The 25,159-nt window shown below is 51.8% G+C and overlaps 2 protein-coding genes across 11 annotated transcripts in view; one reads left to right on the top strand and one right to left on the bottom strand.

Annotated features, from left to right (window-relative positions):
• The window catches only part of MTHFSD (methenyltetrahydrofolate synthetase domain containing), a 465,469-nt gene that overhangs the window by 415,668 nt on the left and 24,642 nt on the right, over window positions 1-25,159 (top strand). For 3 of the 9 annotated variants that reach the window (XM_054453367.2, XM_054453369.2, XM_054453362.2), the window contains exon 1: window positions 22,139-23,475. The exons of 2 other annotated variants lie outside the window; for them this stretch is intronic. In XM_054453367.2, the coding sequence (XP_054309342.2) occupies window positions 23,460-23,475 (16 nt within the window). In that variant the 5' untranslated portion in view covers window positions 22,139-23,459. Of the gene's footprint in view, window positions 1-22,138; window positions 23,476-25,063; window positions 25,080-25,159 lie in introns of those variants that run through there. 4 more of the 9 variants (XM_054453364.2, XM_054453363.2, XM_054453370.2 and 1 more) reach the window with 3 other exon arrangements.
• FOXC2 (forkhead box C2) lies at window positions 45-11,758 on the bottom strand. 2 transcript variants are annotated; one of them, XM_054455230.2, is made up of 3 exons: window positions 9,589-11,758; window positions 8,485-8,678; window positions 99-128 (listed from the first exon to the last, which is right to left on the bottom strand). In XM_054455230.2, exon 1 carries the CDS (start codon window positions 11,272-11,274, stop codon window positions 9,769-9,771), a length of 1,506 nt encoding a protein of 501 aa, XP_054311205.2. In that variant the 5' UTR covers window positions 11,275-11,758; the 3' UTR covers window positions 99-128; window positions 8,485-8,678; window positions 9,589-9,768. The 2 variants fall into 2 exon arrangements, with proteins under 2 accessions (XP_063510230.1, XP_054311205.2); XM_063654160.1 differs by lacking the exons at window positions 99-128; window positions 8,485-8,678 and adding an exon at window positions 45-74 and having other exon boundaries at window positions 9,865-11,758.

Raw genomic sequence — 25,159 nt, 5'->3', positions numbered from 1 at the left:
GGGAGCCAGCCGTGCCTCTGCCTCTGGCTCTGCCGCTCTCCCCGGCCGCTCCGTGCTCTGTCCCTTCTTCATGGCTTTAAAAATGTTAAATAATTGTTGTAAGTTTGCTGTTATATGTTGACTTAGCCCTGGAAAATAAATTGTCTATGATAAACAGTCCTTGTGTTCTCAGCCCACCCACATTAATTAAAATTTCATTGCTGAAAAACTCCAAGCTTTTCCCTCCACGTGTCTTTTTGATACCAGCCAATCGGTTTTGGGGCTATTCCTTCATTTGTTTATAGAATTAGTCTGTTGATAAGTCCGCCCACCCAAGTTGAATCAAGCTGTGTTTATTTGGAAAAATTTCCGGGCACCCAATATATAAACGCACTGATCTGATGTTTGAAATATCACGTCCACCCCTTGACGCTGTAAGCACACACAGTCAGTGAGGCAGGATGTAGACTGCGGTGGCTCAGAGCAGGGTCTGCTGAGCCAGGAATGAGATGTGGAGATGGGGGTGGGTGTGCAGGGATGAGTTTTACGCTGGCCTGGGGGAGCCCCATAACCCCAGGTCCTCCCACAAAAGGCCTTTTCTTCTCCCAGGCTTAACCGGAGATGTCGAGATGCCACAGTCTAGTAAAACACTTTCTGAGGTCCTAGGAACCTTTTAGATTGGGGCAGGGAGAGTGTCTAAGAAGCCTGAGTGTCTGCTGAGAAGGGGATGCAGCCCTCCCTGGAAAAACAGGTGGCAGACCCAGTAGGAGGTGGCACCCTCTAGGGACCTGCTCTCCCACACCCTCCCTTCCAGGGCTCTCCGGAAATCGGAAGGAAAGTGGACTCTGGAAGCCCAGTCTCTCTGGAAGGGAAGGCCTAAGGCACTGGGGGTCTGGGGAAGAGCACATGGTCCACAGCTCCATTGAGGAAGGTTTCAAAATAAACCCATTTCGAGAACTGGGGGCAAAAGTAAGGTCCTCCTGATGGGGCCAAGGTTGCAAGAGAGGAACACCATAAAAGGAGGCCGTGGCAGCTGGCGCGGGAGGCCTGGTATTTGTGAATGTGGGTCTCCAGCTTTATATTCTGGGCTTTCCTGTTTATAACAAGGAGGGGGTTATAACAACTTTACAAGTGCATGCAGCTGGCCCGTGATTACATTAGGCATTTGGGAAGCCTGCTTGCTCTCCCTGTGTCCACCCACCCTGGGGTGTAGGCAGCCCTCCACCCCCATCTCATTTTACATTTTCCCACATCACTGTTTGAATAAAAAATCCTGAATCATGCTGATTTCGAAGGGGGCCTCTCTTCCCCACTCCACCGGTTAGGGTAAGGGTAGACGGCACCTAGTGTGACTACTTCCTGTTTATGATCACCCCCTGAATATTAAAACACACACACACTGTCACACACACACACACACATTCGGATAACTGGCGTCTTATTGAGCAAATCGTGTGAGCATGTCAAAGAGACGAGGGAAGGGGGAGGATGGCAGGTGGGTGTAGAAATGGCCCACTGCCAGTGGGCCGGGAAGGAGGGAGAGGCACCGAGGGCACCTACAGGGGTAGAGGGAGTGTCTGCCGCTGCCACACCCGGCTGGGGATGTGAGTGCCCAGGTAGCCTGTGAACACGGAAATGTGGCGGGCATCCTTTTTCAAAATGAGAAAATCAGAAATAACCCGTGTGTTTGGGGTTCCCAGGTACCCAGCCCATGGAATAAGTAGACCGCAGGGGAGCGGGTAAATTTAAAATACCAAAAAGGAAGTCGCAGGAAGGGTGGAAAAACCGATCTGGGTACCGGCACTGCCTGCGGGAGCAACAGGCCAGTCCCTGGGACACCTCGGGCCTCCCTCCGCGGCCCTGCTCCTCTAACGTGGGTCCAGCGAGCAGCCCGGCCGCGCCCGCCTAGGTCCTGGGGGTGAACCTCTGGCCAGGAGGGGCGGGGCTTTGTCCTTTCGTTACCACTCGCTCTCACCCGCGCACCCCTTTCAACCTTGGGGTGAAGAAACCTCAATGCCAGCGCCTTTGCAACCCGCAGGCCCCACAGTCTCTGGGGTCACCCAACCTCTCCGGGGCCGCGCGCCCCAGCAAGCTCAAGTTTGGATCCAGTTCCTTCTCCAGCCTCGGCGCTCGCTCCAACACACCCAGACCGAGAGATAAACCGGTGTCACTATGCAACCCTTTCCCCACCTTCCTATCCCACAGCCCCTCCTGGAGCTCCCCACGCGACACCCGAAGTCCAGCACGCACATCCCTGCCTCTACCGAAACTCCCGCCGTCCCGGCGCGTCTTCTAAACTCTAAGGCAAATCCGAGCTTGAATTTGTACAGTGATAAATACTGCCCGATTTGGTAATGGGTGGGACGTGGGCGGAGACTCGGGCGGCTGGTGGGCGGGGCACCGATAGTAAAGCAAAAAAAAAAAAAAAAAAAAAAGAGAGAGAGAGAGACAGAGAGATTAGGAAAGAGAGAGAGAAAAAAAAAAAAATGCCCACGCTCTAGTCGCGGTTTGGAGACGCACACCCAGCCCCGCGCGTTTGCAGAAGTGTGCAAAGTCTCTGGGAGGTTTCAGCTGTAGAACTCCGGCTTTGCGCCCCAGCCCGGCTCCAGAGCGGGTTTGAATTCCGGGCTCCCGGGTGATTGATGAGTTTGTAACCTGAGCCTAGGAGGGGCCTCTGTTAGAAGGAACCCCGCGCTGGGGCAATTTCCATATTTCCGGGGAGTGCAGGCTCAAGCCCTGGGAGTCCGAGAGCGGATGCGCCCTCGTGCGGAGGCTCTGTTGGCTGAGGCCGGAGCGAAGGGCCTGCCGGGGGCAGCGGAGCCTGGGAGACGGCCGGGCGGGCCTCTAGAACGAGTGTCCTAGAGAGCCAGATGGGGACACTGAATGTTCCCTGCAGATTCATAAGCCTCGGATCCCAGAAAAGCGCGTCATCTGAGAAGTCACTTGGTGAAGGCTCACCTCCCAGCCTGCAAGAAAAGCCTGAGATCTCTGGCCTGCCCGGATGCTCCAGAAGGACTGGAGTTTCCAACTCTGAGGCTTGAGCAGAAACGGGGTTCAGCGTGGGATGAGGGTAGACAGCCTCGTTCCCAGTCCTGGGACAAAGCGCATGTGCACTCCTCAGGGAGGCAGATCAGAGCCCAGGCATTGGTGATGAAAACGGCCTCAGATAAAAAGGCTGAGGGGTGACAGACAAGAGCTCCTCCCACTGTGCCCCAAGCCATCCAGTCAACCTTCCTCACTGGAAAGTACAAAGCAGAAACCTGAGTTAACAGTAATCTGTGTCGCTTTCCAAATATCTGCATCACTTTTCCAAACGTAAAGACAGTTAACACATATACAATGTGTGTATGTGTTATATACGTATGTAAGATTCAACCGCATGTGTAGCATGTTTGAGAAGAGCTGCGGTGGAAAGATGAAGGGCTTAGGCCTTCACCCTACTGACAACCTAAAAACATTGGAGACAAAGATGATAATAATATGAATAACTAAAATGTATTGAGCCATTTCATCCTCACAGCAGCCCTAATAGAAACCTTTGTCACTCCCATTTTGCAAACAAGGAAACCGAACGAAGCCCTGTAAGTTAACCTGCCTCAGGTGTCCCATGAGAAAGTGCTCCAAAGACAGAAAATCATCTTATAATAGCACCAGGTGTGGACACTCAGGGCTCCATGGAAGTTCTCTTGCCAACCCTTACTGAATCTGTGAAAGGCAGGCATGGCAGATTCACCCATTTGACAGATGACGAAACTGAGGCTCGACACAGAACACCCCAAGACCCTGAAAGTAGGAAATGGCAGCACAGGGACCACAGCCCACGTGAGTGTCCTCCAAAAGTGGGTGCTCTGAGGTCTGACATGCTCAGGTATCTGGAAGGGCTCAGAGGCAGAGATTGTCTGGAGTAGACAGTGGGAGAGGGGCCCTCCAGAGAGGAGAGGGTGTGCAGCACCTCTGGAGCTGGGAGATTCAGAACATTATAAGAAAATTCCAGAGTCCTTGCTTATGTCCCACCAAAACCCAGAAGACCTCTTCCTCCTTCCCTCCCAGCCCACTTTGAAAAGAGTGGAAGATTTCCAGAGCTGGAGGAGCAGGGCCCAGGGCCTCCCTTCTCTTGGGAGGCAGTGAGCGGGACATGAAGGTAATCGTGGTCCCACTGAATCAGCGAATGCAGAAGGAGACCCAAAAGTAGGGCGGGATTTCCCAAATGATGCACTTATTTATAGCACACCTTGTTCCCAGAAATGATGGAAAGGCTCTAAACAGAGGCAGTTGGTGCACATGCTCTCACTGGGTTTTTGAAAAGCCCAACCCTCTGCTTTCCCTGTAGAGCAGGAAGGTTGAAAAAGAAAGGAAAAGCCTGGCAGAATTAAAGGTGAGTGGCATCTTCCCAGACACAGTGGCTTTCCCCGCCGGGGCTGCACAGCACGGTATGATAAATGCAGGTCACACAGACCAAAGATTCCTTTCTCTTCCTCTTTTTCTCTTCTATGTTCCAGGTACACCTTAATGGCTGGTCATGAGAGTTTACTATGAACAGGACACTATGGAAGCACCTTGCCAACCTGTGTGACATTCATGAATCCCGGAGATAACCCTCTCAATGCTATGACTGTTTTCAGCCGAGAGACTGTCGCAGAGTGCTTAAGGTGATCTGTCTGATGTCACCTGAATCTTTGTAAGGGCCTGAGTTGGTGCACATGGATTCAGCCTTAGAGAGAGGGACTCCACTAGGAAGGCCACCTGTGAAAATAACACAAGACAGATGGAGACCCAGGGCCAGAGGGCCACTGAGACAGGCGAGGCCCAGTGTCTCCACGACCTCGCAGCCTGGGCGGGCATAGACTGAGGTTCCAGCGCATGAAGCTGCACCTCAGGACACAAAGCGGGTGGAAGCCTCCCAGCTCCATCCCCTAAATGGGTCAGGGATGCCAGCAGCTTTACCAACCATCCCCCCTTCCCTCCTCACACACCCACCGCCCAGTATGAAGTCCCCACAAGGCTGACACTCAGACAAACCTAGCCCTCTGCTTTTGCTCTACAGCAGGAAGGTTGAAAAGGGAAGAGAAAGCCTGGCACAAATTATAGGTGGGTGGTGTCTTCCCAGACCCAGTGGCTGCCCCTGAAGAGCAGCTGCCAGCCTTCCAATCTCCCCTGAAACCGCCCGCCCCCTTCCTTACATGCGTATGTCAAAAAGCAAACATTTCAAACGTCTTGGCGAGCGGAGGCCATGCAAGAGGCAGGCAGGGAACGCGCTGCTCAAAGTTTGGGAAAGCATTTCAAATATGTGGTGCAAGAAAGCGCTCACTGGGAGGCAAGGGGCGGGCTCTCTGGGTAGCTCTGACACGGCCTGTCCCACTCACCTGGAACAAAGGCACTGGACTCCAGACCCCCAACCAGCCTCAGCCTACTGGCACCTAAGGCATAAAACCTCAGGTCTCTACTTACCCACCTTCATCCCACTGAGAGAGTCAGACAGGGACCCAGGGAAACACACGTTCCCAAGGTGCCAACCACAGGCTCGGAGACCCCAGCACCTTCTGAAGACAAGTGGCTCTGCCCACCCTTCAATGGGTGTCTTATCTTGGTGTCTCTATCTCCACCCAGCTCATGTTTTCAGTTAACAATAAGTTCCCATCAACCAACATTGCCCAACACCCCCACCCCCTTTTTTGGATGGGGGTGGGGAGGAGGAGTGAGGAGACCTTCACAAGCACACAGGGTTCATTTTCACCGGTGAGCTGGGAGCTCTGTTCACAAGCCTCTCCCTGCGCCAGCAGCAACCCCCACGCAGTCACTGGGTAAAGGGAAGGGGACGGACCCCCGAAAGATTTATGAGCCAAGCGCAGAAGTTCCCAGGACCCTGTGTTTTCTTCTGCGTCTGGCTTCTGATCTTCATGTCTTGGTGGCAGGAGGGTCAGCAGCATAAGTGAGGCCCCATGGCAGCAGCCCTGGCTATGCCCAGAAGGGGAGTGCAGCGCAGCCCTGGCCACCTGGTCATTTTACAGACAAAGAGACCAAGGCCAGGGAGGGGAAGTGGTTTGTTCACACAGAAAGATGTGGTCTTCTCATTCCTAGCCCAGTGTTCCAGCAATTCCCAGACAAAAGTCACAGCAAGATTTGCATCTTCAGGGATAGGTCACCTATTTCAGAGCAGTGATGGCCTTTTGACCACAGACCCAAGCCCAGCCTTCGAGAGGCCTGGGCACGGCCAGCAGGACGCAGGCAGTCCCTCTTCCTGAAAGCTGTGAACATTGGGTGGAGCCTCAGAGGTTACACAAGATGGCCCATTCGAGGAGGCTACTCTGGCTGCAGCCTCTCTGGGGCTGAGAATGTATGGGATGCTCAGAGGCCATGGGGGTCTCTCCAGGTGGCCCATATCTGTCATAACTGGACTGTGCTTAGAGTCAGAGGCCACCCAGCCAAAACCCGCCAGGGACGCAGCGTTAATTCAATGGGAAGGTCTCTGCCATGGTGTTTGGGCGCTTTCATTTGATTCGCGACATCTCTGTGATTGGCCCTGCAATATCTTCTTACTGGGTCAGGAAGGCACAGAGTTATCAGACAGACTTCGTGCAAACTGCATTTGCGTGGTCTGCAGAGCCGCCCCAGCCCAGAGTCCCTGCAGCCTGTGGCAGACACTCTGACCCTTCCATCCTCAACCTCCTTTCCCCTTTCCTTGAAAGGCCCAGAACCTCCTGAGGACCAGAAGGCAATAGGAAAAGGATGAGTGGATCAAGAATAGCCAATGCCCTGGGCACATACTTTTTGTACACTGGGCAGCAGATGGGCAGGGTGGCTGCCAAGACGCAAAACTGTTGGCGAGAACGTTGGCTATTCACAGCACGTGCTGTGGAATCTTCCCACTCCGCTGGGAGAGCAACAGATGCCCCAGAGGCCGTTAAGCCCCCAGGCCTGAGGTCCACACAGGCACTGCAGGACGCTGGTTGTTGCAACCCCAGAACACCGGGGCTGGGCAGAGCTCTGAGCCAGCTCACAGCACAAGGGGCCACCAGCCTTCTAGCACTTACCGCACCTATCCCTGTCCCCACCGAGACGAGGAAGCCTTGAGTGACAGGGTCCTCAGATGAGTCCCAAAATCCCCAGGCCGCTACACACTAAGGGCCTGGTTCTCCACTCTGCTGCCGCCGAAGACCTGAATAAAGTTTCAGATACAATCCCCCAGTTGCCCACGTTCCCCAAGGAATGGAAAAACCCCCTCCCGATAACCTCCACAAGAGCCACTCACTTGGGCTTCCGGCCCCCACACAGCAGGACTTCTTTAAAAAGGCTTCCTAAAGGTGCAAAAGCCCAGTGTAGTTTCAACAGCAGGGCTGGGGGCTCTCAGCCACACCGTCGCTCTCCTTTATTTTCTGTGAGTCTCTCAGGCCTCGCCACTAACAGGACACCAACGGTTTCAAAGCTTACGATGAGGGCAAGCTTTCAGAAAGCTTTCTTTCAAACATCTAGGGAAGGGGAAAAGCCAGCTCGCTTGGGGTCTGGAATACTCTCCTCTTCTCCTGGGGCAAATAGCATGAAGCGAGAAGTAAAATGAAACCGTCACGGCAGACGCAGGCAAGGAACTTGGGCCACCTTCTTCTGCAGCTTGGAGAGGGTCTCTCCCCACCCCTACCTCCTTAACTTCCTCCTCCTGTTCACTCAACCGAAGCCCGCCTGGCCTGGGGCCTGCTGAAAGTCTAGCACCCGGACGCCCGGGCACCCGCACATTATGAAAAGCAATGAAACAGCCTCCAAATCTTAACTGTGTGCCACCTCTGGGGCCACAGATTGAAAGAGTCTGTGTTGCACATATGGGGAAAATTATTATGCTTTAAGCTTCCCCTAATTCTATTTCAACATAGCGTAGAGGTAAAGTGCCATGTTTAAAACAACAACAAGAACAACACCCGGGTTACGTTCAGCGCCACGGCATCAAGCAAAATCACCTTTAGCAAAATCATCAGGTCTTGAAACGTTAAGCTCACAAAGAACTTCAGCATTGGCAAGGTACAGCTCACCTGCTGGGGTGGGAATTGATGAAGCTTTGGTCCCCAAATTCACACATAGAAGCCAGCAGGGGAGTGGCGGACTTCAGCCATTGAAATAGATAATAAAGCCATTTCATCAGCTACATTTCACAAAAACTATGTTGCTATTAAAAATGTAAAAGACGAGATATTAACATTGAAAAGAAAAAATAATCTGTATTATTTAACATATTGAAAAACTTGAATTTAGAACTCTAAAAGCATCATAAATTATTTTTGAAAGGTAATGAGGTTTTAAAATTTTTCACTGCGATGAGGGTGTAGATTTAGACATGACATTGAGAAGTAATGAAGTCTGAAATTCCCCTCTGATCTGGCTGCTAAGGGGGATGGATATTAAACGCTAGAAAATCCGTCCCCTTCAGACCTTCATTGGCCCAGTTCAAATTCTCTGGAAAACCATTAAAGCAGGCAAAGAAGCTCAAATTTTATAAAATCGGGGGAAAGCAGGACTCACCCTGGGTTGCAGTTAGCAAACGGGAAATGTTTATTCTTCCCTTCCTTCACCTCCTAAATTGGGGATGGCTGGACACTGAGATGGAGTGGCACTGTTTGTTTTGACAATTAGCATGTTTTTCTGCATTTAACAAAATGCATCACAGCAAGCTCATGGTCCGGTCCTTCAGGCAGCCCCCTCCAACTGGGTGGTTTCTTGAAAAGAAAAAAATCCTAGAGTGGGATTTTAAAATTAATCAAAAGCCTTTTTCTGTCACTAAACAAGACAGCAGGTGTGTGCTCCTATTCTCTGGTCATTTTTATGTGTCTACGCATATACCCACCTGTGTAACAAAAATAATCAAAGCAGGTGGGTTTGCAAACACACCTCGTTTTTAAAAAATGCAACAACACAAACACTGTCCAAATTTTGGGCAGAAAAAACAACATGGGTTTATTTTAAGGTAAGTACAACAATTAAGACCACATAAGACAAACATAGATGAAGTTAGATTTTTAAAGTTTTTTTTTCTTTTAGGAATACTCAGGGTGGAACCTACTATACAAAACCATCACACTTTGTAAATAAAAAGTATCAGATACTTGACTTCTTTATCCACCAACAAAAAAATAAATTATTTTCTTGTTTTGTAAAAGACCCACAATGGGAAAAAGAATTATATCTCATAATTGTACAGGAAACAAAACCCACATCGGTTTCTTGAATTCAATTTGGCAGTTAGAAATGGTTGGGCAAGATGAAAAAATTATCCAGTGAACTCAACTTTAAATATTATATTAATGGCTCTGAACAACAACAACAACAAAATAGCCGGATTACAAATCCACACATTTGTACAGCACGGTTGGAGAAATTTAAAATTACACACAGCACATATATTATCTATAGAGACCCCCATACACCTATGGGGACCCCTACAGAAAGTCACTAGGGGCTCGCTATGGGATTTGGTCCATAACTTAACTTTTGAAAGCTCAGGTCGAGCACAGCACAGCCGTCCTGGTAGGGGAGGGGGATTTTAAGACCAATACTCATTTTGTTGGGCTGCGTCCCTTTGGAGGGGTTTCCTGGGATCCCAGAAACGGGGCGGCGAATTAAAGTTACCTGCGCTCTTCACAGACGGCTGGGGGCTAGCGTGCCCGCTCTCTGCTCCCGGGTCTGAGAAAAGGTTGGTGGACATGTTTTGTTTCTTTTTTGCGTCTCTGCAGCCCCTTAACTGTCTGGTTGGGTCGGGGCTGGGAAGCGAAGCCAGAGCGGGCCAGGGAGGGGAGGTCCCGGAACAGGTCAGTATTTCGTGCAGTCGTAGGAGTAGGGGGCTGCGTGGCGATAGAGAGACGGCGTGGATCTGTAGGGCAGCTGACAGCTGGCATTGCCACTCACCTGGGACTCCCCGAGGGTCGAGTTCTCAATCCCCAGCCGGTGGGAGTTGAACATCTCTCGCACGTTGGGGAAAGTTTGCTGCTGGGCCGCGAACGTGTGGCCGGGGAGGTGGTTCAGGTCCCCGCTGTGGTTGAGATACCAGGAGGCCGCCTGGGCCGCGGCTGCCCCGGGCTGCGGCGTCGGCTGGGGCTGGGGAGCCGGCGGGGGCGGCGGCGCCTGCGGGTGGTGGTGGCCGTGGTGCTGGTGGTGGTGGCCCGTGGCGGCGAGCGCGCCCTCCTGGCCGGCGGCGAGGTTGAGAGCGCTCAGGGGCGACGTGGGGCCGCTCGGGTGGTCGGAGAGGGCCTCGTCCAGGGCGGGCGGGACGCACATGTGCGCCGGCCGCTCGGCCCCGGTGTACAGGCTCATGGCTCGCATGCTGCACTGGTAGCCCCCGGCGGCCCCGGCCTCCAGGCCCTGAGCGCACGGCTGGCCGTAGGCGGCGGGCGGCGCGGCGGCGTAGGGCAGCGCCAGCGGCGGCACCACCAGGCCCGCGCGTCCGGCCCCCGGGCTCAGCTCTCCGCCCGGCGGCGACGTTCGCAGGGTCATGATGTTCTCCACGCTGAAGCCAGGCAGCCCGTTGGGCGCCGCGGCGTGATGCTCGGGCAGCGAGCCGTCGGGGGAGCCGGCGGGCGTGGAGGCCGCGCTGCGCGGGCTGCCCTGCAGCGCGCTCTCGGGGCTCAGCGTCTCCACCTTGGTGATGACCGGCAGCGCCGGGGACGCCGCCTCGCTCTTGATCACCACCTTCTTCTCGGCCTCCTTGGGGGCGTCCGCTAGGTGGGGGGCGGCCGGGGCGCCCTTGGACGCCGCCGGGGGCGGCTCCTTGAGGTGGGCCCGCTCCTCCTTCTCCTTGGACACGTCCTTCTTTTTGAAGCGCCGCCGGCGCCGCAGGAAGCTGCCGTTCTCGAACATGTTGTAGGAGTCCGGGTCCAGGGTCCAGTAACTGCCCTTGCCGGGCTTCTTGTCGTCGCGGGGCACCTTGACGAAGCACTCGTTGAGCGAGAGGTTGTGGCGGATGCTGTTCTGCCAGCCCTGCTTGTTCTCCCGGTAGAAGGGGAAGCGGTCCATGATGAACTGGTAGATGCCGTTCAGGGTGATCTTCTTCTCGGGCGCGTTCTGGATGGCCATGGTGATGAGCGCGATGTAGCTGTAGGGCGGCTTCACCAGGTCCTTAGGCGCCGCGGGCTGGTGGTGGTGGTAGGGCGCGTAGGAGCGGCCCATCCCCGCGCTGTACTGCTCCGGGTGGCCGGAATAGACGCCCATGGGGCTGGCCATGCCGCCGTAGCTGCCTGCAGCCCGGTAGTAATTCTGCTCGCTCAGGTAGGGCACCACTCCCAGGGCGTTGGGGTCGGACACGGAGTAGCGCGCCTGCATGCTGCTTCCGAGACGGCTCGCCGGCGCCCGCGCGCACGGACTGCGGCCGGGGAAGCGAGGGGGCCCCGAGAGCGAGAGAGTGCGAGAGAGACAGAGGGGGAGAGGAGGGGAGCGGGAGGGGCGGCCCCGGGCTCCTGGCAGCCTCCGGGGCGAGGGGGCGCGGGCGGCGGCGCTCGGGCCGAGCAGGGGCGCGCGCTTTCAGCGGACCGGGCGGATCGGCATCCTGGAGGGCTCGCCCCGGGCGAGCGCAGCGCCGGCCCCGCTCCCAGCTGGCCTCCAGGACCCGGCGGCGGCAGCGCGGGCAGGCGGGCGGCCGCGGACCCAGCGGAGACGCCGCGGCCTGGGGACCCAGGTAGACTCTCGGCCCGCTCGAGGAGGGGCGCAGGAGGCTCTCCAAGCCCCCAGCGAATCGGCAGCCCCGAAGGTCAGCGCGCCGGGGTCCGAGCGGCTGCCCCGCTGAGCCCAGAAAAAGAGGCCAAGTCCCTTTTAGGGATTGGGAAAAGTTTCAAAAGTCTTCTTGCTGAAAGCGAGTTTTTACTTTCCTCGGGCCACGCCCCCTCCCGGAACTTTGAGCCAATCACCCGGCAGCTGAGAGGAGTCGGCGCCAATCGGGGCGAGGAGCGCAGGAATCCGTCGGCTCTAAGACCTGGCCGCCCCGGCCTCCGCGGCGACTCCGTCTTCACTTGAAAAGACTTTTTAAAAAGTTATATCTTATTAAAATTTATTTTATGATCACATTTTAGTGAATGGGCCCACATGCCCAGAACAAAAAAATAGCCACTTTCCTCTGTTAAAAAAATCAGTTTGAAATATAAAATAGAATGGATTAATGGAGTAAAGTATCTCCCCCAAAGACCTTGTAAGTAGCAATGATCCTGGGACATTTTTCTTATTAATGAGTGATGAAGCGAATAATTAGATTTCCTAATTATGGGGGCCCAGATGTAATGGATTCAAAGCAAACGCGCTGGATTGGAATGGCAGGTCCTCTCCTGGATGTTATACTTATTTAATCAAATAATTAATCATCAACAGGGAGTTTCCAGGCTCGGGGTCGTCAAGGATAACCTATCGAGGTTTTAGAGGCAAACCCTAGAAATTGAGTTTCCCTCGCCCCCCGTCGAGGAGCCAGGCAGCAGAGTGGATAGAGGGGAAGGTAGCAACGTGCTGACAATTTAATCCTCCGAATTCGCCGTGAATTCGGCAAATCATCCCCGTCACGGCGAGCAGTTTTGCGGGGTTTGGGGAAAAGGGTGAAGTGACTCTGCTATTTCCCCCTTTCGTCTCCCGCGTGGACACTCGCAGCCCACCAACTTCAGCTTCGAAACTCCTCTCCCTTTTCCCAGGTAGAAATTCCCTCTAATAAGCTGACCCCGCACTCCCAGAAGACCGGGACAATGCAGCGACCCACCAGGGCCAGGCAGAGCCGAGTTCCTGGGCCCTGCGAGGAGAAACCCGAGCCTGTTTTCCGCGGGGGCTTCGCTCGAAGGCGCGCGCAATGAGCGCCGCGCACCGCGGGCGCCAAGCGTGGACGCTTCCCCTGGCCCAGGCCGGCGCCGGCCGCTAACACCGACCCCAGGGCGCTGTCCCTGCCTCCTGCTCCTGACAACGTCCCCCTGGGAGTCTCCAAATTGATTTTCTATATTTTAGCCTTTTTTTGTTTTGTTGGGTGGGTAGGGTGAGTTGGGGAGCGCGCTCCGTGGGGAGACTGGGTGAGCGGTTGATTGCAAACGGTTCAAGAGCCCTTGGGGATGATATTATTCGGGAGGCGGACCTGGAGCGACTTGGATCTCCTTCAAGGATTTCTCCTTTCCTCTAGGAATCCCGGACAGTTTGTTTATTTGTGGACTGGTTATTTATTCCTTCCACACCTCAATAATCAGATCCCCTTTTCCCACTTTCCCTGAAGGAGTGAGACACCCCTTTAAAAAGGCTAAACACGGGCAGAATTTTGGAAGTTGCTGGTCTGGTTGGGCAGGGAAGAGGGCTTCAGGGAGAACATTTGTATTTCAGGTTTCCTTGCACCCTTCCTGGCTGTTCATCGGCTGCGTATTCGATTCTCAGCAAAAGGATGTTGAGAGAACCCACCAGGCCTCTTCGCTTCGGGGAGGCGACTAGAAGGCAATCGGGGCGTGCCACTCATTTCCAATAAAAGAACAGAAGACGAAAATGTAGATGCATTATCTTTGTCTCCTGATCAATTCAAAGCCAAAGGGAAGCTACAAATCAGGTTCCTTTACCTTGAATATTCCACTTCTGAAACATTATTTTTATGAGTATTCTGGGCTCTTTTTCTAACCTGATCCTTTTTTCTTCTTTCTTTGAAACAAAGTAAAATAAAGCTGCCCAGTTCTCAGCTCACAGGCAAATGATTTGAGCTTTCTGCCCCAACCCTAAACTCCCAACATGACTTTATTATTTTTAATAACTCTAGTATTTCCGCATCTAGCTTAAAAAAAAAAAAAAAGGAGTCTAGCAAAAAGTGCCCTTCTCCTGCAGCGCATGACAGGCACACTGAGTTCGTGTCACGATTTTATTGGAAATGCAAACTATTGATCAAGAAACACTCCTCAGCCTGTAGGCTTCCTGGAGGAATATTATTTACTCTGCTTTTTACTCTGCTTTTACGAGGGGCGTGTGTGCGTGAGAGAGAGAGAGAGGAGAGAGAAACAGCTTTATCACAGCAAAACCTAAAATAGCTAAGGACTATGAAAAATTAAATTCCAAAATGGCAGTTGCTGCCTGCGTTTGTATTCACAAGGGCGTCCAGGTTTAAACCAATGTCATCTGGGGAAACAAACAAACAAACAAACAAACACCTAAATCGAGTCGCCCAATATATTAACCACCCTCCCCCGCCCCAAAGAAAGGAAAAGGAGAGGGGAAAGAAATTCGTCTAATCAAGACAGAAAAGGTGAGAGAGACACTTCCCTTCACCCCTGGAATTAGGTTTCTTGTTTGCTCACTGGGACTCCGGGAAAGATGTTTGTTCAGGTTATTAAAACAACGCCTTCCACACACCTGGACTTTGCAAAAACCGTATTTCCGAGCTTTTCTTTAACCTGCCAGGGCATTTTGGATTGGGGGCTGCTACTTTCTGGCTGATTTTCCCCCTTGTTGACCTTGTAAGTCAGTGAGCAGAAAGCGGAATCGGGTCCCAGAGGGCTTCGCGTGTTCCTGGAATAATAAGCGGCGATAAAGCCTGAAGGTATTTAATTCGCTTTCCACCCCCACCGCGCTGCGCTCCTCCCGGCCCGTGGCCGCGGCACCTGGAGCGGCGAGGCGGACTCCGTGGGTGTTGGCGTCATCTTGAGGCCAACCGGGGAACTACTACGAGAAAAGGAAAAAGAAAAAGACCGCCCGGCCCGCCCTGCTTATCATGAAGGTGCTGACACCTTGTGGATACCCCTGGGCATTGCACGGCAGGAATGGAGCCTTCAAAAATCTGTAAAAGCAGAGAAAGGAGATAGACTGCGCCGCGTCGATTAAAAACATTTCCCATAGCTTTGCAACGTATCAAGAACATGATCTGTTGGGAAACAAAAATGTCTTTGAAACTGCTCGGGGAGCAAGAAATTTTTTCTAGAGAAACTTGCTGAGGTTTTCAGCAAATAAAATCTGTGCCTCTTAGGTGGCTAGAAGTCTGCATTTTCTTCCCCCAGAGATGTTGAACAAATTGCCTCGTCCATGTTTTCCCGCTGCAGCTGTCCTTCTGCCCGAGGTGTGGCGTGAGCTTCAGGGAATTCATCAGAAAGCTGTTTGTGCTGGGCGTGTGTTTAGAGGGTTGGCTTGAACAAGAGGAAGACTTTGAAACTGGGCAGCAGCCACTTCTGCTTTTGAGGCACAACAGAGAACTCAAAGAGGTGACAAGTGAAAGGAGTTTTGTTTCTTGTCTCACTATTTCAATATCCTTCATTCATTTCAATATCCTTCAAACATTTCTTTTCTGGGGTCACGACGTGCCTTGGTTTTGGGGAAAGGGATCGGGTGGCAGAGGAGTCCCAGGCTTCCAGAAGCTGCTTGGGAACCCAGGAGCCCTTGGGTTACACAAAGTCGGCGCCGCCTCCTAAAAATCCGTTGTAATCCGCCTTCTAGAGATTATCTTTTGTGGGGGGGGTTAAAAAATGTGTCTTTTCTAAAACTCAGTTCAAGCTCATTTTACTGTGCGTGAGTTTTCCCATGAGTTAAAGCCATGCTACGCCATCGACAAATGGCAGGGCCAGAAAGGACTACAGAAGCGGGTGGGTAGTGAGGGCTGCTCTTGGTCAAAAGGATTAAAGAAACTCAACAACTAAACGCAATCCTCAATCCTAGGTGGAAGACATTTTTTTTTCTTTCTTTCTTTTTTTTTTTTTTTCTGTTGTTGTTGTTGTTGTTGTTGAGACGGAGTCTCGCTGTCTCCCAGGCTGGAGCGCAGTGGCGCGATCTCGGCTCACTACAAGCTCCGCCTCCCGGGTTCACACCATTCTCCTGCCTCAGCCTCCCGAGTAGCTGGGACTACAGGCGCCTGCCACCACGCCCGGCTAATTTTTTATATTTTTAGTAGAGACGGGGTTTCACCGTGTTAGCCAGGATGGTCCGGATCTCCTGACCTCGTGATCCGCCCGCCTTGGCCTCCCAAAGTGCTGGGATATTTTAAACAGCAATCAAGGACAGGTTTGAGGAGACTTGGGAAAATTTGCATCTGGGGTGTGTATGAGACAATAATCTTGTATCAAGGGTAAGATTCTTGCGTGCGATAATTATATATCGTCAAGTAAGAGCATGTCCTCGCTTTTAGAAGGTACGTGTCAAAATATTTGGGGCTGATATTCATCATCTCTGCAACCTTTAAAAAATTCGCCCTGCCGGGCGCGGTGGCTGATGCTTGTAATCCCAGCACTTTGGGAGGCTGAGGTGGGAGGATCGCTTGAGTTCAGGGTTTCGAGACCAGCCTGGGCAACATGGTGAGACCCTGTCTCTATAAAAAATACAAAAAATACAAAAAAAAAAAAATAGCCGGGCGTGGTGGTGAGCACCTGTACTGCCCGCTCTGTGGGAGGCAGAGGCAGAGAATTTTACTTGGGCCTGGGAGGTCGAGGCTCAAGTAAGCCATGATTGCACCACTACATTCCTGCCTGGGTGATAGAGCAAGACCTTGTCTCAAAAAGAAGAAGAAGAAGGAGAAGATTCAAAAGATTCAAGCAAGGTGGGGTCAGAGGGGAGAAGGAGGGCGGAAGGTCGTGCAAAGGTGGTAAGATGAGAACAGTTGTTGAACCCGTGGTGCCTGGGTATTGATTGTATTGTTCTTGCAATTCTGTAAATTTGAAATTTTTCAAAATAAAAAATGGGAGTAAAATACCTTTCTTACTCTGAAAATTTGAAAAGAAATGTGACAGTAAAGGAAGGTATTTCCATGGAAGGAATTTGCAAAATGTTTAGCGAGGGCCTAACTTAGTCCAGCATCTGCTCTCCTCCTTTTCTGGAAGTTTCTGGAAAACTACCATCAATAGCTATGGAGTTCATCACAATAATTCACTGTTTAAAAAAAAAAGCACATTCTCTGAGGAGCTTATCCATTTTATAATTCAGGCATTGCCACAATTAACCAAAGATGCCAGACATTCCGTATTATAGATGTTGTGGGGTTTTTTTTTTTTTTAGACAGAGCCTCACTGTGTCACCCAGGTTGGAGTGCAATGGCCCATGGCTCATGGCTCACAGTAGCCTGGAACTCTTAGCCTCAAGCAATCATAATATTAAAGATACATATATGTTTCGTTTTAAAGAAAGTTAGTCTCGGTGACCACCCTGAGCCAACCCCAGCTTAGCAGAGGGCTCTGTTCATCAAAGTCACTCAGGAGCCTGAGTTTTCAAAGACCACCTCTCATCATATCGGTTCCTGTCATCTTGGCAGGGGCGAGAGGTGATCCAGCCCTGGGAATTAAGTCTTCCAGCCTGGAAGTGACATGTGTCACCTCTATTCACAGTTCATAGGCCAGAGGTGGTCATACGTCCCCAACACGCCCAGGGGACAGGAAGATCAGTCTTCCCTGGGACCAGGAATCTGCTCGGCAGCTCATATTCTGTCTTTCTAGGTGGGTAATGACTGTCCTCTGTTCTCTGCAGCCCCAGTGCACTGCCCAGTACCTCAGCACAAGATGTGTGTGCAAGTAGCGCTTGAGTGAGTGTATGACTGTTTCCAAGATTTCTCTCCTTAGTAGATAAGGGGAAAAGTGATGTGTACATACTGTGTGCCACGCACTGTGCTAAGCGTTTTGGCCATGACCTCTCACTGACTCCTCTTTTAGGGTAGGTACTATTAATACTACGATTTTGCAGGCAAGGAAACTGAGATCTTAAATCACTAAACTAAGTGTTGCCGCTGCCAAGTGATGAAATTGGGATCTCTTAACCCACTCCTTTGCTGCCACTTTGAGATTAAGAATTAGGGACTTGGGGCCAGGTATGGTGGCTCACGCCTGTAATCCCAGCACTTTGGGAGGACGAGGCGGGTGGATCACCTGAGGTCGGGAGTTCAAGACCAGACTGACCAACATGAAGAAACCCCCTCTCTACTAAAAATACAAAATTAGCTGGGCGTGGACATGGTGGTGCATGCCTGTAGTCCCCGCTACTCGGGAGGCTGAAGCAGGAGAATTGCTTGAACCCGGGAGGCAGAGGTTGCGGTGAGCTGAGATCGTGCCATTGCACTCCAGCCTGGGCAACAGGAGCAGAACTCCATCCCAAAAAAAAAAAAAAAAAAGAATTAGAGACTTGGAAATTAGAGGAGATTTTAAAAGTTAAAAGAAAAATGTCTATAGTGGTGTATCACACACAACTTAATTTGTATGAGATTTGAGTTTTTTATATCACTAACTTGAACCCCTGTGATTAACCCTGTGGGGTACATGGACTCACTGTAATGGCCTGTGGAAAGCAGGCTGCCCCTGGGAAGGTCAGACAGGACTTCAGTGTTTGGACAAGGACAGGTTGAGAAAGAGGCGAGGGGGACGATTTAATTTTCATCAAATGCGCAGCCTGTAGGATGGGTGTTCTGAGCCCCAGGGAATAAGCCAGGCTCAAAAGCCACAGTCTGGGGCCAGCTTCAGCCAGTGCTTCCAGTAACCACTGGGACTAGGGCCGGGGCCCACAGTGGCATAACTGAGTGGGACCCCAGTGGGTCTCACTGAATAAGGCCAAGAGTGCAGAGTGCTCTCCCAGGGGAGTCCGAACACCACTGTCACTGGGTGTTGTCCAACTTTAGGAGCCCATGAAAGCCAAGAACACTCCCTGGCCCTGGCCCCCACCTCTGCCTGTGTGCATCCCGACATGGGGCTTGCATGGCCAGCCCAGCCTGGACTCACCGCAGGGCCTTTGTACCTGCTGTGCCCTGGGCCTGGTCTCTTATCTCAGTTCTTTGCCCCCTTGCCACCTCCTCCGAGGCCTCCCCCAGCCACCTGCTCACCTTGCCCCCCCACACTGCCCCTTCTCCTTGCTCATGTTCTCAGTGGCACAGACCCCCCTGCCTGCTGTGGTCTCATTCGGTCTTCTATCTGTTGTTTGCCTCACCACCCCCATACAGGGAAGACAGGCAGGGGCCTGGTCCGCCCTGTGCATAACTCTGCTTGACACAGACTCCACGAGACTCCATGTTCTTTTTTTTTTTTTTTTTTTTGAGACGGAGTTTCGCTCTTGTTGCCCAGGCCGGAGTGCAATGGTGCAATCTCGGCTCACCGCAACCTCTGCCTCCTGGGTTCAAGCGATTCTCCTGCCTCAGCCTCCCGAGTAGCTGGGAGTACAGGCATGCGCCACCACGCCCAGCTAATTTTGTATTTTTAGTAGAGATGGGGTCTCTCCATGTTGGTCAGGCTGGTCTCAAACTCCCGACATCAGGTGATCCTCCTGCCTCAGCCTCCCAAAGTGCTGGGATTACAGGCATGAGCCACTGCGACCGGCCACAGACTCCATGTTCTTAACTATACATTGAACAAATGGGACTTCGGAGATACGCAGCCTGCCCCACTTCACTGCCTCCCCAACCATAACTCACAGGCCTTGCCTCCCATTTGTGGTTCAATCCCAGAATTTGTTTCAAACATTTACTAGCACTTATTTTAGGCAGACACTGCATAAGAAATGGGGACTCATCGTCAAGTGCTCCCTGGCTCCCAAGCTGTGGCAGGCACATGCGTGATGACAGGCTGAAACTTTATTTTAGGCCAATGCTCATAGAGAGCTCTCCCTGCATTCTAGGTGCTGTTCTCTGGGCTGCATGGATCCGGCACTTCACCGTCACCAGCGTGGAGAGGCGGATGCCAACGGTGCTCCTATCTCCACTCCGCAAATGAAAAGCAAGGCACAGACACGTTCAGTGACTCCCCCAGCCTCACGCAGCTAGAGAGCTGCAGACCTGGGATTTGAACCAGCCAGGCAGCAGGCTCAAACCTCCACCGTGGTGCCGTCCCTGCCACAAGACGGTGCAAGGAGGGAGGGGCCAGGCTGAGCAAGCCCAGAAGAATCAGAAAGGGAGGAGGCCGTGTGAGTTTCTTGGAGAAGTTGGCAACAGACTGGGGGCCCTTTCGGCTTGCCAGCTTGAGCAAATGAAAATAACAATGCCCACAGACTGCATGGAACATGCTTATACTAAAAATGAAAAAAAAAATCGCTTTATCTGAAGTTCAAGTTTAACTGGGAAACCTGTATTTAATCTGGCAACCCCTAATTTGAGGGGAAAAAATTCTTCAAATACCTTTTCAGTTATTAGCTTATTAAACAAGCTTACATTTTGTTAAGTTGGTTGGTGCAAAAGTAATTGCGGTTTTTGCCATTACTTTGAATGTAGATTGAAAGTACAATTAAAGCTACTGGATGTAGTTTCGGAGAACTATGATGTTTAAAGTTCACCGTAAAAGGGAACACAGCTTGGAGATTCACAGCCACGCTCTTTATGCCTTGGCAGACTCACCATTTCTACGCTATTCCTTCCATCCAGGTTCTAAAAGATGCCTGTGACAAGCTTTGCGATCCTCCGTGAACCTGCACAGGAATAGTTATAGCAGGTTTATGTGTATTTGCTAAAACATAGGGGCAACTGAGGGGTCCTGCAGTGGGTGAATGGATAAACCATGGGACACCAAAACAATGGAATATTACTCAGCACTAAAAAGAGAGGACCGTCCGGCCATGGAAAGACACAGAGGAACGTTAAATGCATATTACTAAGCGCCAGAAGCCTGTTCGAAAAGGCTACATAGTGTATGATTCCAATTATATGGCTTTCTGGAAAAGAAAAAGCTATGGAGAAAGAAGAAAGACCAGTAACTGCCAGGGGTTAGCAGGGAGGGAGGGAGGGAGGAAAGAGGCAGAGCACACAGGATCTGTAGGGCAGTAAAAATATTCTGCGTGATACTCCAGGGATGGGCACATGCCATTATGCATTTGTCAAAATCCCAAAACATACAGAAAGCCTGAGCTCTAATGTAAACCATGGCTGTTGGATGATAACAATGTATCAGTGTAAGTTCATCGATTGTAACAAATGTACCATTCCACTGCAGGATGTTGATAGTGGGGGAGGCTGTGTATAAATGCAGCCGCAGGGGTTGTATATGGGAACTCTCTGTATTTTCTGCTCAATTTTCCTGTGAAGTAAAACTTTTCTTTTTCTTTACTTTCAAACGGAGTCTCGCTCTGTGGCTCAGGCTGGAGTGCAGTGGCATAATCTTGGCTCACTGCAACCTCTGCCTCTTGGGTTCAAGTGATTCTCCTGCCTCAGCCTCCTGAGTAGCTGGGATTACAGGTGCGAGCCACCACCCCCAGCTAATTTTTTGTATTTTTAGTAGAGATGGGATTTCACCATGTTGTCCAGTCTGGTCACAAACTCCTGACCTCAAGTGATCTGCCCACCTCGGCCTCCCAAAGTGCTGGGATTACAGGTGTGAGCCGCCACTCTTGGCCAAACCAAAACTTTTCTAAATGATAAAGTCTACCAAAAAAAAAAAAAAAAAAAAAAAAAATCCTGAAGAGCCCAAATGCAAATTTACATATATGATTGAGTTTTAAGTATTTGAGTCAAGGTTCAATAGCATCTTCTTTTTAAAAAATTTTAAGTTCCAGGATACATGTGCAGGATGTGCAGGTTTGTTACATAGGTAAATGTGTGCCATGGTGGTTTGCTGCTCCTGTCAACCCATCACCTAGGTATTAAGCCCCACATGCATTAGCTATTTATCCTGAAAGCATCTTCCTTTCATAAAAGAGCCAGTTGATTTTTTCTAATGGGTCTCTTATTACTACTATTTATTATTTTTATTTATTATTATGTTTTTCAGAGAGGAGTTCTCGCTGTGTCGCCCAAGTGGAGGACAGTGGTGCCATCATAGTTCCCTGCAGCCTCAAACTCCTGGGCTCAAGTGATCCTCTGCCTCACACCCTCAAGGAGCTGGGGGTAAATGCTCTTTGAGGCACTTCTAACTTGAAAACATGGAACTGAAGAGAATGCCCTTCCTAGCACCACCTGCTTTCTAAAATTGCCACTGGCAGATTGTCCCTGGTGTCTCATTACCATCTGGGGGCCGTGCTAGGCTGACCATCGGAGAGACTTGGGCTCTGTTTTGAGCACAGCTGGGTAACGGAATCCTGCACACACTTCCACTGCTGGGACCAAGTCTACTTGCATAAAACACTCTCTGCAGATCTACTGTGCTTCCATGAAAGGGGGAAAGGACATCCAACCTCTGTGAGAGATTTTATTTTATCACCTCCAAAATGATGTTTGCACTGCTTTTGCCAGCCTGGTGAAAGACAGGCCCGCCCACAAGCAGAACTGAGGCTCCTCGGTGCCTCTATGTATTAATGTTGCTGACACCACATAGGAAGAGAGAGTTGTGATGGGACCCACAGGAGTTGCAATTAAGCACGTTGTCAGGGCTACATGCTCTGCCCTTTCCCAGCTGGAAGACTCAGGCCAAGCTTCTTTAACATGTCTGAACCTCTGTTGCCTCCTGCGTAGGAGACAGGTCACATTTGCCTCTGAGGGTTTGCTGTGAAACATATGTAGCTATGACTTTTAAGGCGCTAAGCTTAATGCCTGGCACATCGTAACACTGTTAATTACCATTACTAATTATGTCCTAAGGAGGTCAAACGAAACAGTATGAGTTACCGGCAGACGTGAGTAAGTCGCTTGAACACGGAACACCATTTTCTGTATCTGTCAAGTAGGCGGGCATTCAAACGCTTTTGTCTGTTTCCCAAGTGTGTTGTGAGGATCTCATAAAGTTTTGGGCATGTAATTTCGAAAGGTGGCAGCCACGTTTTGAGTGCTTGTGATGTGTCAGGCACGTGGCTACGGGGATGATTTCATTCGCTCAGGGAGTGGTTCCTAGTGGCTGGTGGTCCCTGACATCTGTGTGTGTGCTGGGTGGGGGTGAGGGATGTCTTCTTCCTAATAAGTGAATGCACTGCTAGGCTGAACGCCCTCGTTTTCTTCCCGCTGGGCTGGGGCCTGGGAGGGAATGGACGTGACGGTCTGTGCAGCCTGGTCTCCTCGAGCCGCTTCTCGGGCAAACAGGAAAGACATAGACGAGCAGACGCAGGCTGCCACGTTCGTTCTTTCTCAGGGTACGCAGCGGTCAGGGTAAGAATCCACGGGTGTTTCTCAAAGGATGGCCTCTGGCCGTCCGCAGCGCAGTCGCCGGGGCTGGGCTGGCCTCGAATCTCCATCTGCCTGACCCTTTAAAGAGCTGCCGGCCGAGTCCGCTGCACACCCACGTGTGAGCACCTGAGAGTCTGCAGGATCTCAGAGGAGGGAACCGCGTCCTGCAAGAGGAGCAATCAAGGCCGGCTTTCCGGAGGAGGCGGCCTCTAGGAATGGAAGAGGAGGTGGGATGTGTTTCAACCGGCAATGGGTCCCGAGAGGCCAGGGACTTGTTCACTTCAGCAACTCCAGGGCTTGGCAAAACGCCTGTCACGGGCGGCGCTCGACAATGACTAGCTGAAAGCAGGAGCGAAGGGCCTGCTATGGTCCCTGAGTGTCCCCGGCGCAGGTTTTACCCGCCTGAGCATGCGCGCCTGGGCCTCGCCCGCTTAGCCTCCGCCCCTCCCACCATCGCGCAGGCGCGGAGCGGGTGACGTCACTGCGCGCCAGACCATGCGCCGGGAGGCGTCGCGCGGTGACTGCGTCGCGCGGTGACTGCGTCGCTATGGAGCCGAGGGCAGGTGAGGGGCCCAGCGGGGCTCCCGGGAGGCTGGGACTGGGGAGGGACGGCCGGGACCGATGAGGGTCGAGGCGGGGCCACCGGGGCTGGCAGAGGATGGGGCAGAATCACCGGAGGCGGGCGAGGAGGTCAGAGGGGGTCTGTGCTGGGTTCGGGTCGAACCAGCGGCTCTCTCGCCCGGAATCCCGAGAAAGATGTCGGGAAAAATAAAGATAACGGGAAGACGAGGCGGGAGGGATACCTGCCGTGCACGTGGGGGAGCCCGTGGGCCCCTTGAGGTCGGGGAAACTGAGGCTCAGGGTCAGGATCGGAAGCCGGTTTGACCTACACGCGGGGGTCGCTTAACCGCTGTGGTCTTAACAGATGCTTGTGGAAGCCCTGTCCGTGCGGGGCCCTCTCTGGGCACTGGAGAGGTTTCCTCCCGTAGAGCCCCTGGCCTGTAGGAAGTCACTGTCTAGTGAGGGAAGGGCTGGATGATTGATCGCAGGATTGCCTGGCAGATAGCACCCCATACTACTAGTACAAAGGGTGTGCCAGTGTCTGTTAAATGCGGGAACCACGGTTGTGAACAGGTCCACTCCCACCCATACTACGTGTGCAGCATGTACACAGTACATACACGGAGGGTGATCATATGCCGTCATGGTAAGAGTGACCTTTGGGGATGCCTGCCCTGTGCCAGGACTGAGCTGGGTCTGGAGACTGAAGGGTGAATGAGACCCACGCTGACCCGACAGGGCCCACAGCCTGCTGGGGGAGCAAACAGACAATTACAGAATAGGGTTCACGCATTTCACACATTACTGTGTGTCACCTTTTATTATTCTAATTATTTCTCATGTTTTTGTAACTTTCCAAAGGAAGGCCCTGCCTTTTATTTTGCAATGACCCCTCCCCCTGCCAGTTAGCCCATTGCTTTATTGGGGGAGTCACTGTTATGGGATTAATTGACTCCAGAGCAGGGGCCACAGTGTTACATTTCTTGTGTCCCACAGGGTATCCTGCGCAGTGCTGGGGATATTCCAGGCCCTCTGGGCTGTTAGTGAAAGTGATACATGTGGTAACCTGATAGTAATTGTTCCAATGTAATTGTTTCTGTTTGGAAAAAAAACCCAAATGGTATGGGTACTCTTTAGATTTCTAAAGGAAGGTCATCTGCCCAAGACAGCGCTCAGAGAGTGCTTCCCGGGGGAAGTCAAAATCTAAGCTAGACCTGAGGGAGAGCAGAGGAGGTACAGGCCTGAAAGGGAGAGGGAGGTAGGCAGGTATGTGGGGGCCAGGGAAGAACAGTCCTTGAACCACTTTTTGGATTCCTAGTGAGGAATGACAGGAGATGAGGCCGGTATGGTCATCTCATTATTAAGCCCACACTAATACAGGGAATTGCAGTCAGTAATCCAAAATAATAGCTGTCTTCTAGATCACTTAGTTTTAAGGCAAGCTTACCTGACTTATGGCAAGAATAAGCGAATTATAGTTATAACAAGACAGAATAGACTAAGATGACAGTTTCTCCACATCAGCAGAACTTGAGTCCCCAAGCAAGGACTTAAGAGGGCTTGGTTACAAGGCTTGGGTTGTATTTGGCTCCCCTGCTGTTCCAAGGTTAGTATAACTGGATTAAATATTAGGGCTATGTTTAATTTACTCTGAACTTTAATAATTTCTCATATGTGGTGGCACAT

This window comes from Pongo pygmaeus, chromosome 18, assembly GCF_028885625.2.
Source record: "Pongo pygmaeus isolate AG05252 chromosome 18, NHGRI_mPonPyg2-v2.0_pri, whole genome shotgun sequence".
In the NCBI taxonomy this organism is placed as follows: domain Eukaryota; kingdom Metazoa; phylum Chordata; class Mammalia; order Primates; family Hominidae; genus Pongo; species Pongo pygmaeus.
This window is presented reverse-complemented; position numbering and strand designations above follow the sequence as displayed.